General features: G+C 43.0%; 1 protein-coding gene across 2 annotated transcripts in view; it reads right to left on the minus strand.

The window, feature by feature from the left end:
- Positions 1-9,885, minus strand: part of GALNT5 (polypeptide N-acetylgalactosaminyltransferase 5) — a 48,520-nt gene extending 38,635 nt beyond the window's left edge. For both annotated transcript variants that reach the window (XR_016442085.1, XM_090045691.1), the window contains exons 1-2: positions 7,991-9,885; positions 1,370-1,536 (exon numbers count right to left, since the gene is read on the minus strand). Coding sequence is in view for 1 of the 2 variants with exons in the window: in XM_090045691.1 (XP_089901817.1) it covers positions 1,370-1,536; positions 7,991-9,492 (1,669 nt within the window). In the remaining variant the exon portion in view is untranslated. The remainder of the gene's footprint in view (positions 1-1,369; positions 1,537-7,990) is intronic.
- Between the last annotated feature and the right edge of the window lie 10,049 nt (positions 9,886-19,934).

Here is a 19,934-nt window from a genome sequence, read left to right on the forward strand (position 1 = left end):
AGTACTAAGTAGGTTCTTTGCATTATCTACAATTGGGATGACTGTGCCCATAACTGGTTACTCCTGCAAATGGACATTTAAGGCATGTCCAGACATGCACAGATGTTTGGTTCCCCAGGGACAAAGTGCGGCAGTGCACCTTGCGCTACTGCCTCTTATCCCTGGGGAATGCCCATGCCATGCACACTTTGGCACATAGCAAGTTGTCGTGGGTGGGGTAGGGGAGGCTTGGCCAGCACTGTGCTGGCCCCAGCAGCCTTACCGAGGGTCTTGGGGGCCTCCTGGATTGCTGCAGGCATGGCGATCCTGCTGGGTGGAGCCTGGCCAGCAGCCACAGCACAGCTCTGAGTGGCCCAGCTCTGCTTTTTAGCAGTGCATACTGTCTGAGCATGCACTGCTTCAGGTTTTTTTCCTGTGTGGTTTTTTGACCCCTAGATATCCAAGGGTCAAAAAAAACTGGAAAAACAAAACAGAGCATCGCATGCTTGGGCAGCACGCCCTTACAGCGCGAAGAACTCTGGACTCTGCGGTATGTGGTGCTGCAAACGTATTTGCACTACCACATACCACACAATTGTGCTTATCTGGACGCACCCTTAGCACGCATCCAGACGAGCACACAAGTGTGGCTTGTGGTGCCTTAAGCCTGTCTGAGGTGCTGTAAACCACAAGTGGTGAACCTGCAACTGTGCTGCCAGAAATAGAGCCTGGCCATCCAAAGCCAGGCTCTGGCTGCCAGCCAGGGTCTGTGCAGCCAGATCAGTGCTGCTGCTGCCTAAGGAGACCCACAGCACCCCAGGCGCTGGCCCCAGTCTCCCCTACCTCACCTGGAGCAATTTGGTAGGTGCCAGAGAGCACATTCAGGGGCATGCCCTGGGGGACAAAACAGCAGCACAAATGCATGCTGTTGCTTTTTGTGCCCCTGGAAACTCACGCCTCTGCACATAGGGACACACCCTTAGATGCTTCAATTTATTTCTGCCTGTATTTGTTGCCAGTATCTGATTCTATGTCTGAACATGACAATTGCACCCCCCCCCCCCAGCTTCATATGAAAACTACACATGAAAGGATAAAGATGTCTTTTAGACCTATCCCCAAGCTAGGACTTTAGACTCCCTGAAGATGTGGAAATTTTCTATCTTTGGAATAGTTTGGCCTCATTCTACTGGCTTTGTCTTCCCTTAGCAAATCTCACACTCTGAAGATATAATAGCACCGACTGGAATGGTTTTGTGTTTAACACATACTAACGAGATGAAATTAAAGAAGGAAATTACTCGCATTTCTAATTGAAGCATCAAGGAGTAAACTGCATTTTAGCCCTGGGCCATATTAATTTCCTGAAGATAAAGGAAGCTTTGCTTACCTTTAGTGCTGAAGTCATCCACTAGAATAACCTCTTCAATTAGGTGTAGAGGAGATCGATTGAGAACACTATGAACTGAGCGTAGAAGAGTGGACCACACTTCATCCACAAAGCACATGATAACTGTGGTGGTTGGGAGGTCATTGTGGACCAATTGTCTTGAACACCTGCAATGTCAGCAACACAAATGCATAATGCACAACAGATGTTCTTAAATGTATAGGAGGCCAGAAAATGTGTATTTCTATAACTCAGTAAAACTTGGAAAGGCTCCTGGTTTAGCGGTTAGCTTGGGAATTTATGAAGAGGGAGGAAAAAAGTATTCTGAATCATAAACCTGTAATTCCAATAATGAAATATCAGTGATAAATGGAAAAGAGTTCAGGTAGACAAAATGATGATTTTTTATAATACATAATTGATGCTTGTTGTGGGCAGCTTCATCAGAGAGGTCCAGGGTATTGTCTCTATTTCTCTTTTCTTCTCCCTCAAGCAGGCTCCTACTTTTTATCTACCCACCCTTCTAGCACACCTCAGATAGGCTAGGTTTGCTGCTTAGTAGGTCCAGTAGAATAGTCCTTGATCCTGATCCTGTAAAACAATTAGAGCACCATGTGATCCTGTTCCTTGCTAAGTTGTGTTAAGTTTTTCGTGTGAACAAAGTTTCACATGTGGAGATCTCAGGGTATTCAGTGCTCATCATGTCAGGTTACTACTCACTGCTTTGATAGCTTTTACAGGTCATGCTCCCATGTTTTTGGCATGCCTGTAGCTTATAGCTGAAACAACATTCTGTCTGGCATGTCTCCATCTCTTTCTTGGTGTCACTTCCTCAGAGCAGAGTCCTTAGTTACTCATAAAGAAATCCAATTATGCCACCTACACTGCTACCATGACATGGGTTTGAGAAAGTGCTGCTTTGTCAGAATTAGCAGGGTGGCTAGGGTAACCTTGCAAAGTCCAGGCACACAAGCTACTTCTCCAGATAATCAACTTCTTAAAGGGTTCTAACATTTGCACTATGCTGTAGTGAATTGGAAGGAATGAAAAGCCATAAGAAATGCTGAGCGTTCACAGAGCAGCAGAACTCCTTGAGAATCCACACTGCATGAAAATCAGGTATATAGGAGGGAAAAGAAATCTAATCGTACCTTTTAAAATACAGGGAAATAATCACTTCCAAAAGGGACTAAACATTGAACATGCACATACAGAAGAAAGCCTGCCCCATCTAAATTTTGTGCCTCAAATGGCCAGAAGTGGATTCATTTTGGGAAGGGGGGAAGAAATCCAATATACTTAATTTCAATGCTATGACTGTACTCTTTATACAAAAAGTACAAAAGTACAAAAGTTGTCTTTGAGGTCTCATTTCCCAAACAACCCCAAAAGAAAAACCCTAAAACATTGTTGTTCTTTGTCAGGAGACCTAGGCCTCTGCACTTGAACTTTGCCCCATCCCATGCTGTGAATTGTGAGTGTTCATCAAGAGTCTGCCATCCAGGCAGTTTGAAGGTAGCTTACTTGCTTAACAAACAGGGAAAGATAAAAATCAGTAGATTTGAAGGAACGATAAAATTTCTCCCATTTCTATAAAATTGTCATTATATTCCATGACAGTCAAGATGTGATGGCAAGGTCAGGTCTGTGTCTTCAGTGTTTGAAGAAAAGGTCGATGAGCAGCTTTTCTTATATTCTATTTGCAATTCAACAACTGCTTTGATGTGCGCCTTAAGGGGGCCTTCACTCCCCAAGCCCTAGTATCTTCAAGTGGATCTCAAGGAGTATAGAACATCTTACTGAAGAACTCGTCTTCCCAGAATTACATTATTTTATCCTAGAAAACCTAAGAGTTAATGGAACTTGCTTTCTCTCTCTGCTGTTTGAAAGAAATAACTTGATACATTTTTACTTTCTTTGTACTTTTAGAGTAGACCTCTTACAAGCATAACCCTCTTACCTGCAAATTCTGAAAACTACAAGAATACAGCTTTTCATGGTGAATGGAAAATAAAAAGTCTCAGTTACTTTTTTAAATATACTTTACCTTAAAAAACAAGCTGGTAATAGGGAAATATGTGCAGGAGGTGCATGTAAAATTCTATATTTGTCTTATGTTTGGAAATATGAACTATCAAGTTCAGTATGCACTGGCTCTGATATGCTCTGTATGGAACTACTGCACATCTAAGGAAGCTGAGTATGGACCCCAAAATGCTGATCAGAATTTCATAGCCAACTGTTAAGTGCAAAGTGTTGACTTCTTTTCTAGCATTTAGCATCAAAAATTAACTCCAGAATGGGCTTCTGTAAGCATTCCTCTAAGTGCGTCTTTCAAGTATATCTTTTATAGCATGCAAATAATTTCATAATTGACTCATAATTAATTCAGCTCAAAACACCAATCATCACTGGATCAGCCAGAAATAAATGTTGATATCTGATATGGTTTAGTTGTAAACCATAAATGTACTGGCCCTTAGCAATGGCATGATAGCTACATATCATTGACTTTTCCCTTGACTTTGCCCTTATATGCCCTTGACTTTGATAGCTACAGTTACATTCAGCTAATTTCATAGATTTCATAGACATTAGGGCTGGAAGGGACCTCAGAAGATCGAGTCTAGCTCCTGCCCCAGAGGCAGAAAGTCAGCTGGGGTAACAGGATCCCAGAAAGATAAATGTTCCAGGCCTTGGGGACTCAGACTGTAAAGAAGTTTTTCCTTATGTCCAGCCTGAAATGGTCTTGGAGAAGTTTGTGACCATTTGACCTTGTCATCCTGTGGGGCACTCTGGTGAACAGGCATTCCCCCAGATCCTGATGCACACCCCTTATATACTTATAGGCAGCCACCAGGTCCATTCGAAGCCTACGCTTTTCCAGGCTGAAGAGTCTTGTAGCTCTTAACCTGTCATCATAAAGCCTGTTTTCCTGCCCTCTGATCAAATGTGGGTAGGAAATGTTGAATGCTTCTGAAAATCCCACCCTTAAATTCTGTCTTTAATAAAATTAGTCCCATAGCTTCATACTCTGCATTCTGATGGAGTTGACTTTGACTACTTCCAATTCCTAAATGAGAGGAAAAATTTTTGAAGTGTCTGAGTGAGTTTGCGATTAAGCCACAAGACTAGTCAATAGGGCTTAAGCTCTTAACTCCCTTTAAAAGCCTTTGAAAATGTTTCCTTGGATCTCCTGATTTGTGAGTTTGGGAGTAGCGTATATACTCCGACACACTAGTGAGGCAGTGAAGTACAGCTGGTGGCCTAACATGTTTCCTCTGCTGTTAGGAAGATGGTGTCTAAGACCCATGAGTTTGCTGCCATGTTTCCCTAGTCACCAAGTTAGCGTGGTACATATAACAAGTACTGCCCTTCTGCTAAGAGACATTGTTTTAGATTGCACATTACCAGGATTAACCTAAATTATTCCAAATAAACAGATGTGCTCAAGGGAGCAACACTGGTAATTGGGAGGGGCTATAGGATCATAAGTTCAGAGAAAATGGACACCAATCATACATTGCCAGTGTTGTAGTAACATCTCAGAGCAGCAGTGGTATCAATGGTTCATTATTTGATGCTTTGCAAAAGGACTTTATCCCATATCATACTTGCAAACCAAGTGGTTAGTCCACTGCAAGTAATCTAGATTTCCCCTAACTTGCTTTTTTGGCATTCTTCCCATCCCTGCGCTGGTTCCACAGTGTTATGGACTATTAATTAAACATTTCTGTCCTTGCCTAGTGGGATTTTGTCCCAGTTTTTGTTTGTATTGTACAAAGAGAAAGACAAATGTGAAACAGATACAAACAGTTTGCCTGATTTGGGGTACAGTGTCCTAGCTCAGTATTGCAACACAGAGCAAAACAGGGTCTGGGTTGTAAACTAGAAGAGACTGGGAGACTGCTGAGGAGAAAAAAATGGAAATTTTATCATATAAATTTTCCAAGAGATTCAGTGAAATACAAACAGTTTGCCAAGGGACACTGTACAAAGCATATGGATTGCCCTTTGCTGATGTGGATTAAAAAAAAAACTTCCAAGACATAATGATATATTTTGGAGTCAGCAATTGGCCTATCCCAGTTGCTATGCACTACTGTGATTGGCTATATCTTTTTTCACCTGCCTTGCTATCATATGTCAGACAGCACTGCCTAGACAGCCTGGCTAAGCCCCAAGATCTGCTGATAGGGAATTGTAACTCTGTGAATTAAACAAAGAGAAAATCTTTGCCCTCTAGAAATGGAAAGGCTGCCAGCATAGGGAAAGTATCCCAGGCAGTTCTGCATGTAGCCGAGTGCGCTTCCTGTCCTGTTATCTTTGCAGAGTGTACTCTAAACTGCAACATCATGTGGGCAGTTTGCCTAGCTGCCATGTCACCTGCAACACTTCCATATTTGGATTGGGTGTCTCTTTGCTAACAGGGCATATGCCCACTTTCTGATCTTAACAAGATCTGTGATTCATCATGTTGCATGGCTGTATAACACTGGTTACATTCACTGATGAGACTGGAAGGTGGACATCCTGATTTTTTTGATCCCTGTATCTTTTATTTCCTATATATGGTTTTATAAATACAGCTTTGTTCCCTGAATGAAGCGCTACCAACATCATTTTTGTCTACATATTAGCCTCCTATCACCTCTAATTTCCCTAGGTTTCTGTGCTACCCTCCGTAGTAAAAAACAGTGCCAAGTTTGCTCTCTCCTGGTCTCACTCCTCCTGTAGTGTGGTAAGGGCTTGGGGAATTCCTCTTGCATCATGCAGTCAATTCCTGCATAAAATATTGCAGACTACACAGAGGAGAGAGGCAGATAATGATGTAAATGACAGCAAAGTTAGTGACCATGTGAAGTAACAGCACATTAAAGTCCAGGGAGTGTATGTGTAATGAAACATAGCTTACATTCCAGGAACCTGGAAGAGAAAGCTGTAGTAGGAAAAGTAGCTGTTAGGAATGGGGTAGAAAGTGTGCAGCAGGATTCATACTTGAGTTGCCACCTTTGAGTCAGACCAGGTATCTATCTAGCCAAAAGTCCTCTTTCTGGCAGCTAGCTGATTCCCTGCTTGGTGCCCCTCTTTGGAACCCTAGTTATTAAACTTTCACCTTCACTCCCATCCCTGGTTTTTATATTTGCTGTCCCAAGCATTTTAGGTATAGACAGAAATTACATTTGTCACATGATCAGCCCCTTAAAAATGCTCTACAGCAATATCTAAACAGAAGTACACAGCTGTAGAGTGCTCCAGTTTCCCAACAAATTAAACCTCATTATCTGTGGGTTTAAATGAAGGTGTTCCAAAGTGGTCTATCCCTGCTGCTCTCTCAGGATGGGAGGGGGAGAAGGCAGGGAAGGCAGTCTGTTCTAGGGTTGGCCAGCCATGCTGGAGTGAGGTGCAGGTGGATTGGAGCTCTCCTGAGGCGAGAGGCTCCAGTCCACCCATCTCCTACATCAGTGTAGCTGGACATTCCTCCCCTGCTTTCTTCCCCTCCCATCCTGAGACAGCACTGGGGATGGGGGGTGGGGGAAAGGGAGGCAGGGCTAGAGGAAGAGGCTGCAGACAGGCAGCCTCTCTCACTGGTTCAGCTCCAAATTGAAGCTTAATCCCCCACTCTCCCAACCCAACATCTGTTGGACTGGGAGGGTCAGTCTAATTCATGGCGCTTTCTGTGAAGCACCATGAGTTAGATCAGGGAGCTGTACTTCTGTTGTGCTTTTGTTGTTATTCATTTAGTGGTCTCTCTCAAATTGAGGGAGGCTTGTAGTTTCCAGGTCAGCCTAGGTTTACCTTCTCTGTATAGCAAATAGACATTTCTGTGATGGTGGCAAGCAGCAAATGCTTTAGAAGAAGAATGTAAGATACAGGCTGTGTTTAGAGTGATCCCAGTCAGAGGTTTGGTAATGGTGAACCTGAGGTTACATCCTTTACTGCTATGTGTAAAAGCCCAGACAGAGGTGGGATCAGGGCTCTACCTTAAATACCACCTTTCTTTTTGAGCCATCGATTTTTTTTCTCATTTAAAGCATAAACATGCCATTTTCAGGGGCATCTAAAATTTCAAGGAGATATTTGGTTTCATGGCCAACTTTTTTTTTTTTTTCAAATGACAAAATTCTGGTATTTTTGTGCTGTGCATTTTCATGCATTTGAGATTCCCAAATATCTCCTTCTCAGAGCCATCCTGGAGTATAACTTTGAAATTGAGCTCTTTGCTGTGACAGCATTCATGTGCGAATCAAACATCCAAATGTCAAAGGACCTGATATTGTAACGATTAACTTTTAAATGTGGGTATGCCAGATAAACTGGGTCACAATTTCCAAAGTGCTCAAGCAATTTAGGATCCTAAATTCCATTTTCAAAAGTAATGCTTCCCCAGGCACTCAAGCCTCTATTGTGAATAATACTGAGGTTTCTAAATTTCAGGTGCTTCTGAAAATTTGATCCAATTGTATACTAATAAACTCTCAGTAGCTGCAGTCTGAGGAAACACTTGATAACCTGAAGTTAACCCTTCACATGCAGATTAAAAGCATTCCAGAAAGCAGGCAGGGATCAAATACAATTCGCATTTGCTTGGGATCATATGTAGTGGGAAATGGATCTTACCCAGCAGGCCTTGTGTCATCAATGGCTCGGTCTATTGGGATTAAATCACTGAGGTAGACATTGAAGTTTCCTTCTTTCCATCTGCTTTTTGCCTCTTCTTGCTTCTCATCAGGGACTACAGCAGCATGGCCAAACTGGCCAGGGGCTTTGGGATCTCTTGGGGAAAGTGTCACATCAACGGTTAAAACTTTGTGCATCCCAGTATTTCTTCTCAATTGAGCTGTACTGTTTCTTCCATCTGTTTTCTTTTTTGAGTCCTTATCAGTTAAATTGACTTTGCGGACTTTTGCTAGTTGTAGATCTTCAGTCAAAATTGCTTTCTTAGTTAGATTCTTAAGAACTGATGCTTTGTTTACAATATTCACCTTAAGGTTGTCCTCACTTTTGTTGCTAACAAGTTGCTGTTTTATACTCTTTTCTGGTCTCTTTGGCAAGTATTTTTTTGAGTTGGGTATGAGGTCCTGGGACACTGGGCTGCTCATTTTGATACCATCTTTATTAATAATGACAAACTGATGTTCAGAGGAAGTTGGTTTCTTTTCATGATCAACTTTTGATTCATCTTCTTTTGGCAGGTTTCCCAGTTCTGTTGCATTTATAGACAATCCCTTTTTCTCTGCTCTGGTAGCAGCAGCCAGTTTGCTGACAGGTAGGTATGAAGCATTTAGTGCTTTCAGCTCTGTCCTTTTTGGGTTTGCAGGGATGTTTTGCCTAGGAGCTGGCAAGTCTGGTAGTGGGAATTTGTTTTGGGGTTCCTTCAGGTTTCTCCCAGCAGGCAATTCCTTTTCTAATCCAGCCAAAGAGGCTTTATCTGTAAGCTGAATTTTTAATTTGCCTTCCTTTCTCTTTGATGCCTTTGTTACAGGATCATACACTTTTTGTGCAACTTTGTTGTTTACAGAAACTGCTCTGTGTGTTAATTTGACAACTGATCTCCTTGTTGCTGTTACTAACGGGATCTGTTGAATCCCTTTGGGAACTGATTGCTTTGTTTTCAGCAGATCTGTGGAGTTTGCAGCCTTTTCATGCTTTTCTCTCCCTGCCTTTTCCATGGGAACAGAGGGATGGGGGCTCAGCAATTTTACTGGGTTGGTCCCAAGTGCAGTCATTTTCTCATAGGCTGCTTTAGAGGCTGCATTTATCTTTTCTGTTGCTTTTGGTGTCTTCTTGTCATTCATGTATTTGTCTATTTTGTTTACAGCCTTCACCATTTTCTCTTCTATATTTCTAAATTCCTCATTGCTGAGCCTCCCCCGTTCCCAGCCCTTTGGGGGCAGTTTTGGTTCCTTTCTGGTGCTCTCAGGGATCTTCTCTGGGCTGCGCCAAACTCTGAACTTTTCCCGTTCTCTCCTGATCATCTCCTCTTTGAGAACCTTGGTGTTAATCTCACTGAATGAAAGCCTGAGAGCTGCCATGTCAAAGATCAGCCAGATGACAGAGGCAGCAAATATAAATGCAAGAGCTCTCCCACTCCCTCGGAAAAACTTCCGGATTTTATTCATCTTTAAGTTTATCTGTCTTCTCTCTGGCACTTGCCCCCTGAGCCTCTTACCTTAAGGAGCCAAGGAGTTATACCGCCTCCACTCCCTGGAACACGTCTGATTAGTGATTCAGGGAAAACTTCAGATCCTGCTGCCTGTCAGTCTTTGCCTGCGTGGCATTTTACAACAGGGCATGTGCGTCTCCTCGGCTTTTCATGATTAATCCAGCTGCATTTCATTTTCATATCCTCAGTAAACACAGGCATTAAGTCACTGAGGAAGCAACAAATATAAGCTCCACATTATACTTCCTTGGTCTGTCTCATTTAACTCTTGTACACGTTACCCTAAGATGAGGAAAAGGTTGCAGATCAGATGTTTTTCTTCTCTCCACCCAGCTCTCAGTCCTCAGGCTGTAACTCAACACCTCCTCACATAAGGAAACTATTTCAATCCACAACCCACTAAACTTTCTGTGTAGCTTTTACCTTTTCAGTCCTCCTGTCTGTTAACCATTTATACAAAATCCTATCCAGAGTCAATGCCTTAGTTTCCATTTTGGGACCAAACTTTCTTAGTGTTGAAAGTTAACCCTTCATTTACTATACAGTGATTTTTTTAAGTATCAACATGTGTTCCATACAAATGAATAAAAAGAAATGACCAAATTCATCTCCAGTGCAACTGCATTTGTACCAAAGGATGGATATGATCCATAACTAGGTAAAGTAGAAACATTTCATTGTGGGTCTATAGTGTGTCTCAATTAGAAATGGATAAGTAGAAGTGTAACTGCCCCCAAATTTAACAGGTACTTTTATTATTATTATTTTTGCTATGTTTTACATAAGAGATGCATTTGATGTTTACAGATAATATTACTTAAAATATGAATGCTACCTATTTGAACCTGGGGCAGAGCTAGCTGCCAGGTAAATAGAGCTGCTCAAGGAAGTCAAGGGCAAACAACAAACCTGCACTTCAAACACAATGAACCAAACTTTCTTTTCAAAAAGGTGTATCCAAGGGAAACAAAGACAACTTCCATGCATGTCATGACACTGAAAAAACAGAGCTGCCTTCTCTTAGCTTTTTCTTCATGGACCTCTGCACAATCACAGAGGATGAGTCATGCTCCCCATTAACTTTAGTCTTGCTTAGGATCCTTGGGTTTCAGAACTTGGTCACAAGGTTATGGGGTTTTGTGCCTGAGGAGAGAGCAGTCATTTTAAAGGACAGGACTAGAATTCAAAATGACCTTGATAAACTGGGAAAATGTTCTCATTCATCTTATTTCAGATCAAGTGCAAAGTATAACACTTAAGATGGAACAACCAAACATAAATACAAAATGAGGAAGGCCTGGCTACGATGTAGTACTGCATCTGCTAGGATGCATAAAAGATCCTGGAAGTTTTAATGGATCACAAACTTGAATATAAATCAATATAATGGCAAAATATGCTAATTGTATACTGGGCTCTATTAATGGAACTGGTATGCAAGCCACAGGAACTGATTCTTCCACCTGTTTTGACACTGATAAGGTATTATCAAAGATTAGTGTGTCCAGTTCTCGGCACTGCATCTCACTTCAAGAAAGACATGGAAAAATTGGAAGAGTCCAGAGGAGAGCAACATAAATGATTTAAAATTCTAAAAAGCACGACATACGGAAAGTCTAAAATACCTGTGGTTATTTCATCTTGGTGATAACAGTTTGATAACAGTCTTTATAACAAAAAGGGCTGTTATAAAGTGGGTAACAATAAGTTGGTCTTTGTGTCTACAGGAATGGGACAAAAAGGACAAGTAATAGGTTTAAAAGTTAACATAGAATATTTGTGATATCTATTAAGAATTTATCATCTCTGGGGTTGGGGTGAATCACTGGACTAGAGAACCTAGAGAGACTGGAATCACTATTACTGGACGTTTTTAAGAGCATGTTAGACAAATATTTGCTTGCCATAGATTAGATAGGGAGGATCCTGTATCGAGGAAGGTGGTAGCCTCAATAACTTCCGGTAATCCCTTTCAGCTCTTTTTTTCCCTTTGGTTCTATGTCATTTTCTCTATGTTGCTTCTAACAATGGCATTATTTAGCATTGTCATGCTGGGATTGCTGTATTCCTTCTGTCCAGGCATATGTGGAGAAAGAAGAAGAATCAGTGCTGTACTTAAAGTCAGCAATTCTGAACCATTTAAAAGACTGGTAAATTTCTTGCCAGTTTCCTAGGGAAACATGATGTGTATAGACACCACTTTTTATGTCTACCTTGCAGTAAATCCCATCATACCCCATGAAACACCTGCCCTATGGGCTAAGTACAGACAGTCAAAAAGTCAGAGGCTGAATCGATTCAATCTTCACAGGTTAGTTGAAGTTGCATAAACTGAACTGGTAAACTGAACTGGTAAAGCATGTTAACAGACATTCACTTTTGATTCCAGAAATGCAGTCACATGCCTGCAGTGGCCCAGGTCAGATGCTGGTAGATGTAAAGCATGCTCCCCTGCTCGGCTCTAGCAGACCACTTGGCCCAAGGCTAGCCTGCCTACCGGGGGAGGGGAGAGGTGGCTTGCTGGGGAGGTGCAAAGCATCCTGGGATGCTGGGGGACTGTGGGTTATCTTGAATCTGGAGGGGATCTAGGATAGAATTTTAATAAATTGATTTAACATAAATCAGTTAAGTCTGATACTACATCCATCCAGGTTTATCTTTAAACTGGTCTTGGCCATTTTAAAAGCAGTTTATGTGCACTGAACTTCTACCTCTGATCTGCTGCACTGCAATTACTGTGCTTCAATTGCATTTAAATCAGATACACTGAAGATGTACGAGATGTACATTGACTAACCAAAACTTGCTTACTCAGGCTTTTGGTGACTGGGTGGAATATTGACCTTGAGCTGTGGAACAATGCAACTACTTTCTATTCCCTTCTATAGTGTCTATATAGCTGTGCAGAAATCTTATGATAATATGTCAGCCAAAGAAGAAAAGCTACAAATTGCCCTTCAATGCAATACTGCACCTTGAAACAGACTAATACATTACTCTGCCTGTCAACCCTTCCCCTCTCCCCACTTAAAAACTCAACCTGGATTTTCTTTACTCTGTAAGTAAAGAGAACTTGAACAGTCTGCAATAATATCAGATGTGTACCGTAGACATCATCTCTTCTATGAAATGAGTTTATATGATTCATGTGGACATCAGTTGTGAAAGTGTTTTACAACTCATGATATAACTATTAAAGTGAAAAGGTAAAAACTTTTAATTTGCCAGTATTTTGTAGATTATTCAAATACTGGTATTAATAAGTAATATATAGGCAATACATTTTTGGAAATCCAGATGAATAGTAATAATAAAGAAGGAAATGAAAAAGAAAGACACTGGCCAAAACAAAAACAAAACAAAACAAAGGTCAAGTAAAATAAAAATGTACGCAGGAAGGAACAGAAACCATTAAGATAAAAACGGGCTGAAATGAATCCTTCTTTGGTTACTAATTCCAAGGTCTACACTGTGTTTATATTTTTCAGAATATGATGTATGGTTTTTTTAAGCTTCTATAGTTTTGATACTCTTCCAAATTTCTTTTTTTAAAGGAAAACTTTTTTTATCTGATATGCAAGGCAGGTCTGGATTTCAGTGGGACAAACTCATGTGAATACAAAATGCACAATCTTAAGCATGCTTCTTGGGATTTTCAGGGTTGTAATTTTAGTTGAGATGGAGTGAAGTCTAAGAATCCATACCAGCAATGAAAGGCAAAAATCCATATAAGATCATTACAAAAAAAATCTTTTGAAACACCAGAATCTCAGTTAGGGTTAAATTTGAAAAATACACAAGCATTTTCAATACAGAAATTCACATATAAAACTAAACCAAAGGTACAGAAATTACACTTTATCGGTATACATGGTCAGAAACCGGTCTATACCCATAACAGAACAGAAGTTCAGCACACAAAGAGTGATTTAAAAATGGTGGAACTCGGTTTAAGATTTGCCCCAGTCCCACCCCTCCCCCGCTCCGCCAAAGAGTGAACGTGTGTTCTGCTCACTACTGATCTAAACTACGCTGCTTACAGAAAACCACATAACTCAGATTCGGCCTCAAGCTTTCTGCGTGTTTGTACCTAGCTTTCATTATCATTGCAACACTATTCATTCATCAGTTTTTTCACGCTTGCTTTGTATTTGAAATAAAACTTCTAAAAGCTTTCAGAAGACAGTGGCTATATACATCAGTCATGTGGAAAATCCTCTCTGCTAGTAGAGTGGCCATATCACTACTGTTGTTCTAGTTTCCTTAAGTCCTCTGTTTTCTTAAGCATTTTTTTTTTAATGTTAACTCAATTTGGAGAAATCAGTGTGCTTGCATCCTATGGTATCAAAAATCCAAAAGGTGTATCATGGAACGGAAGTCAAGAAAGGGATAAACTTCTGTTTCTCTGTACAGACAAAGATTGTTTCAGTTCAAAACTATTAGGGTGGTGTTTTTATTTTTGTTTTGTTCTGGTTTTTTGTTTGTTTGGTTTGTTTTGGAAGCTGCTTCCCTGGGTGCACTCTGTAGAAAGTCATGATTTTCCTCAGAAGGCTAACATATTTGCAATTCCTGTCATGGAAAATGCTGGGTTCCTAACTACAGAAGTTGGGTATCACTGTGTGATGCAGATCTTGCAAAGGTCAGGAGGTGAATTATATTTACGAGGTCACATTTTTGTGGGGTGAGTCATAGCCACGTGATCAGCAGTATTCAAACTGACAAAGGGTGAAACTGGGAGAGGGAGATTGCTCACATGGACATGTTGTTACTTGGAAGAAAAGCAGAGAGGGAAAACACTGGCAAGAAAAATCACTTTTAAGCAGTGGAATTGGCATCAACAGCTGTAGTGCTGTACAATCCTGTTTATTTGCCTTTCATACAAACTTGGAAATAAAAACAAAAAGGATATTTTCTCCACTGGTGACACTATACATGGAAAATCTAACTAGAAGCAGGGAGGGATCTTGAGCACCAGGAGAAAGAAGAAAATTGGTGAAACAATGTAAGGAAGCTTCAGGGTAATATTGTTCTCTTCGTATTTCTTGTGTGCAACAATTATGAAGGATTTTATTTTCCCAAAAATTTCAGTTCAGCTTCATTATATTTTATTCTGAGAATTGTTAAATGATCCCACTTAGGGTTACCATATTTTCAGTTCCAAAAAGGACATCTGTCGTGTGTGTGTGGGGGGGGAGACTATGACTAGGGGGGGCGGGCAGTGATATGACAGTGCCCTGTCCCTGCCCATTCTGTTGCCCCTTGATCCCTAGCCAACCCCCCCCCCCCCGCTCTGCTGCTGCCCCTCACTCCCAAACCACAGTACCCTGCCCCACTGGGCCATATTGGTTCCTCTTACTCCTGACCAGCAGCCCTTTGCTCCCCCAGCCCAACCAGTGCTCCTTCCTTCTTACCAGCAGCCCCCTGCCCTCCCAGCCCTGTTGGAGGGGCTTCAGTTGCCCCCATCCTGACCAGGCCAGAGCGCTGTGTCTCAGAGTGAGTTCAACCCCAGTGTGGGCTAGAGGGAACAGGAGGGGATACTTGTGACACCCTCTGCCCTGGGCTGAGGCTGCCGTGCTGCACCATGCCAGGAGGCCTGGCCACATCCCACCTCTCCCTCCTCTCCTTTTGCCCCTCCCCTCCCCTCCCTGCAGCGTTTCCTGGCCACTCCACCCCTGCAAGCATGGGCACCGGGTACTGGCCCTTTTGATGCTGGCCTGGCCATGGCCCTCAAAAGCCCCCCCCGCCCCCTTCCCCTGCTGGAGGGCACCCCTCCTGACCCCCTTCCTGCTGCAACTTCAGCTCCCCAACCCAGACTTACCTGCCTGCAGCTCCCTGCCTACAATTGCTCCTCCTCCTGCTTCCACCAGCAGAGCAAAGCAAAACCCCAGGCATTTGTTCAGATTTGCAAAACCTTCCCAGACAGAGATAGGATGACTCAAAAAGAGGACACATCTGGGAAAACTTGGATGAAGGGTAACCCTATCCCACTAAAATTAATGAGCTATGAGTAGGGTGACCACCCATCCCTAACTGGGTGGGCTAGTTCCAAAATGTGAACATCAAGTCCTGGTACCAGGTTGAATGACTCTGGGACAGCATTTGTCTCATATTCCCAGTATCATGTGTAAGGATCTGGGTTTTCTGTTCACCATGGAAAAATGTGGGAAATGGTGGGTTTCCCCTTGCAGGTTGGCAGAATTCCAGCCTGCAAGGGGCTGTTTGGGGCTGGGTGGAGCCAGATGCAGAGGTCTCCAGGTACACACATGCATGTGGCCAGGGGGGAATAGAAAAGCTAGGGATGGCTCATCCAGGGAGCAGAAGAAGGGAGGAAGAGGGGACTCCCTGCTGCTGTGAACACACCTGGGGAAGTAGGGCATGGGCAGCTCATGCCTTTCTCCCCCCCCCCCCCCCCCGATTTGTGCACAGGGCGGGGGTGGATGAGGGTTGCCCACTGTGGACCTCAGGGTTTCCCACCCTGCTGCCTTCCCTCCAGGAGCCCTGTGCCAGCCATACCACCATGGCAAGGCATCCCCTGCCCTCCCAGCAGGAGCAGCAGCAGTAGCAACATGGAGTTGTGCCCCCTGCTGCTGCCAGGTGGGTAGGGAGTGCCTCACCATAGCAGTGTGGATGGCATGGGGCTTAGAACTGCGCAAAATTTTGCTGGCTGTTTCATTTTGACACTGTTTTGACTCACTTTGAGCTCAAAACAGTGAAATTGAAATAAAATGAAGGGTTTCAAAACATCCTTGAGATGAAATGAGGGCAGTTGAAATGTTTTGAAGCAGCCAGCCAGGTGGTGGGAGACAGGGGAGAACCAGGGTTGTGGTTGGGACGGGGAAGGGAACTTAGCCCAGCTGAGGAGTGCCAGTTCCCTTCCCCAGCCTGATGGTAGCAATGGGAAAGGGAACGCAGCTGGGTTGAGTTCTCTTCCCCAGTCCAACTGAAATGTTGAAACAGCAAAACCATTTTGATGAAACAGAACAGAACAATGTTTTTGAAATGAAATGAAACACTGTTCCACTGAAACATTGAAACAGATGTTGAAGTGGAATGCTGCAGTTTTGCACAGCCCTAATGGGGCTCCCAGGGGGGAGGACAGCAGGACAGGGAGCTGTAAGCCCATCCCTCTCTCACCCCTCATGGGCTCTGCTTTGCTCTTCTCCAGCCATGCTGCCAGAGGGGGCCAGGAGGGAGGTGGGCATGTGTCCAGACTTTCCATTTTGAAAAGGCCACCCTAGTTATGAGTTGTGAGACCTCAGCACCTCCCTGAATTAAGCGCTACAGTCACAGGTAGGATGTCTCTGCAACAGCTAAAACAACTGATGGTGACCTGGAAGTTTCAAGAGAGATGTGTGCTACTAAAACATCAAAACCAAACAGTTTTTGCATATTTCTATGCAAAAAAGGGCTTGTTCCTGTAAAAGAGATCTGCAAGAGCAAATCCCTAAACTTCTGCCCAGTCCTGGTCACAAGGGTGCATGCTAATGAATCTGATTGCAGAATCAGTGCCGCAGAGAATAGCTATGTTTTAATTACTATCTCTATACTGGAGTATTTCTAGTGCTGGTTATCTTCAAATCCTAACACCTTGCCGAAGGTGCTAAGCCTCTCTCAGAACTCTCAGCACTTAATTACCAGTAACTAAGGAGGAAATGCTTACCATTGTAAAATAGAAAGGTCAGTTTGTTTTCTAATAATAAGGCACTTCACCTGCACAATCCAGTCTGCCAGTGAATGAATCATGCACTGTGAATGGTGGGAAAACCTTCTATGTTCTTTTAAAGTTTGCCTTCACATTATGACTTATGACAAAGTCACTACTAGTGTTGGCACCATGGTCAACTGGTCATTCCCACTGTAAACTCTACATCCTGCTTTGGCAAATATAAATGCTACAGGTACTAGAACAGCATGCCTTAATATGACATAGTTGCCTTTGTGGGAACAAACTGATTGATTTAGTCCAGAAGATTACGTCATTATGATAATCTTAAGGGCCAGATACACACCCAAATATTGGAGCTGAGAAATCCATGATTTTTCTATCATTGGGGTCTCAGAAGAGGAGGTGACCTTAGAGCAAGCCCCAGAGAGTGCTTCAAGATGAGTAGGAACTTGTGCTTTCCAGTGGCTCAGAGCCTTCTGAGGTGCCACAAAATACGTATGGCTCATGTTGAAAAGGTTCTCTGTGCTGCATATTTGAAGCACAGAGCCGAAGTTAGATACTGGGGAAATCCTGGTATCTTAAAAAAAAAGGTAGGACAGTGCACGTGGCTGTAGTGTACTCTACCCAAAACTGTAGCCTGACTTGCCAGAGCCACGCTCTGGCTGCCGGCTAGCCTCCACGCACCCAGATTGCTGCTGCTGCAGCTCTGGGAGGCTCCTAGGACACCAGGTGAGGCTGCTGGGGCCAGCCCAGATGCTGGCCTCAGCCTCCCCTACCTCGCCAAATGACACAACTATGTGCTGCTATTTGTCCCCCAGGAAACACACATTCCCACTTGTCTGGATATACCCAGAGTATCTAGATTTGCCATTTTAGTAATATAAGAAAAAACTCAAGTCCTGTGATTCAGTGGTAAAATGCCTGTGAAGGTGAGGGAGAAATGACCTGAACTATAATGTAACTGGTGAAGAGGATTATGTTTTTCAACTGCTGTTGGAGACAGCATATCAGCCTACAGGGATAAAGCTCTGACAAGACACATCCATGGTTCTTCAGATTAAGCAAGATCACCTATTGGCAAAGTTACTGCGCAGTACAGGCATGTGTCTACATGTGCACACATGTACCATGCAGTAACTATGGTGACTAATACTGAGTTGGGCCCACTTAGTTATTGTGCAGTAAGGCACGTGTAGATGCCTTATTGTGCAGTAACACTGTGTGAGTGTTCCAGCATGGGAGTAACTTTACTCCCAAGTCAGAGCACACACAGTGTACATGTGTAGTAATGCCTACATGTGTAGACACCAGTCTAAAAGTTGCTTACTGCCCCTGCTGCCTCCACCTCAGGGGTCCCCTACTCATCCCATACCCTGATGCTCCTGACTGTACCCAGTACTACCTCCTAGACCTGGTCCCACCATCTCCATCATCCCATCCCAGTAAGGACTGCAAAAGAAACACTTCTATCTGCCTACCTGCAACCTGGCAGTGTTACAAGCAGGCAATGAGATAGAACAGCAGCAGCAGCACATGGCTGAGAGAGAAGGGGGCTACCAAGCCCTGAGAGAATGCTCCCTGCAGGGTGCTGTGCTCCTGCTCAGTTTTCTTTTACAGATTTTATGGACAGACATTTTTAGGTTTGTTTTCTATGGACAGCTGGCAATCTGCTCTGTCCACTCCCTGAATTACACCTTTAATTCATACCAGGTGGTTTCAGTGCTTGGCCATTAGTACTTGTTACTAATACAAGGTGCAGAAGACCAACTGGAATATACACAGTGCTAGTGAAAAGATATCTACTGGGCACATCTACACAAGACGTTTACTGTGCAGTTGACTAATTAACTGTGCAGTAAACATTTCAGCATCTACACATGAGCCCTTATTACAAAAGTAATAAACTGCGGCAGAGGTTTTTTTGTGTACAGTAGTGCACATGTAGACACTGAACCAGCTGGCTGAGGAATGAGGGCGGTTCAGTGCAGGGGCTGCCTGAAAGGTAGTCCCACACTGTAGTGTCCGTGTGCCCCAGCCAGGCCCTCTGCAGCAAATTGAATCTGGTTGGAGCAGCTGTGTGCTGTCAGGCTAACCCTCCAGGCCCTCTGCCAGCCAGGGCTGCTGTGACCTGGCTCAAAGTGCTGCAGTCTGGGCATGTGTGAAAACTGCATGCCTGGGAGCTTTCCAGGAGCAATAAACCTATTGCTACATGTTAATGATGCATATAAACACACCCACTGAAAACTAGAATAGGAACAGGGGGGCAAAAGCTTATTATTTGTTGTCTTTGTCCAAGGTAAACAAGACTCTTGTGCAAGGGATCAACCTATTTCAGGGATTCCAACATTTATGAATTGCGTTAGATTTGGCATATTCTTGTTTGAGAACTGCTTGTAAGCCCAGAAAATATTTTAAAGAAATAGATTTCAGGAACTTAGTTTTCCATTTAATTTTCACAAACTTTATTATGTTTTCTGTTTTAAGTACAGAAGACAAGCTTTTTGCAGCCTGTCATGCTAATCATCTGAAATCTGGCAAATGATCCTTGATGAGCTTCTGAAGACAACATATTTTAAAACTGGGAAATCTTGCAGGAAAGGCAAATGAGAAGAAAAGACAGGGCATGAAGGGAGGTTTTTGAAACAGCATGTTTAAAAAAAAGGCAAAAAAAGCCAAACTTGGTGTAAAGAATAATTTGGGATACATCAAACATTCCAGTTTTTCTGCAGGTA

The sequence above is a fragment of the Crocodylus siamensis genome, chromosome 4, assembly GCF_052110815.1.
Source record: "Crocodylus siamensis isolate JL-2025a chromosome 4, ASM5211081v1, whole genome shotgun sequence".
Classification (NCBI taxonomy): Eukaryota; Metazoa; Chordata; order Crocodylia; family Crocodylidae; genus Crocodylus; species Crocodylus siamensis.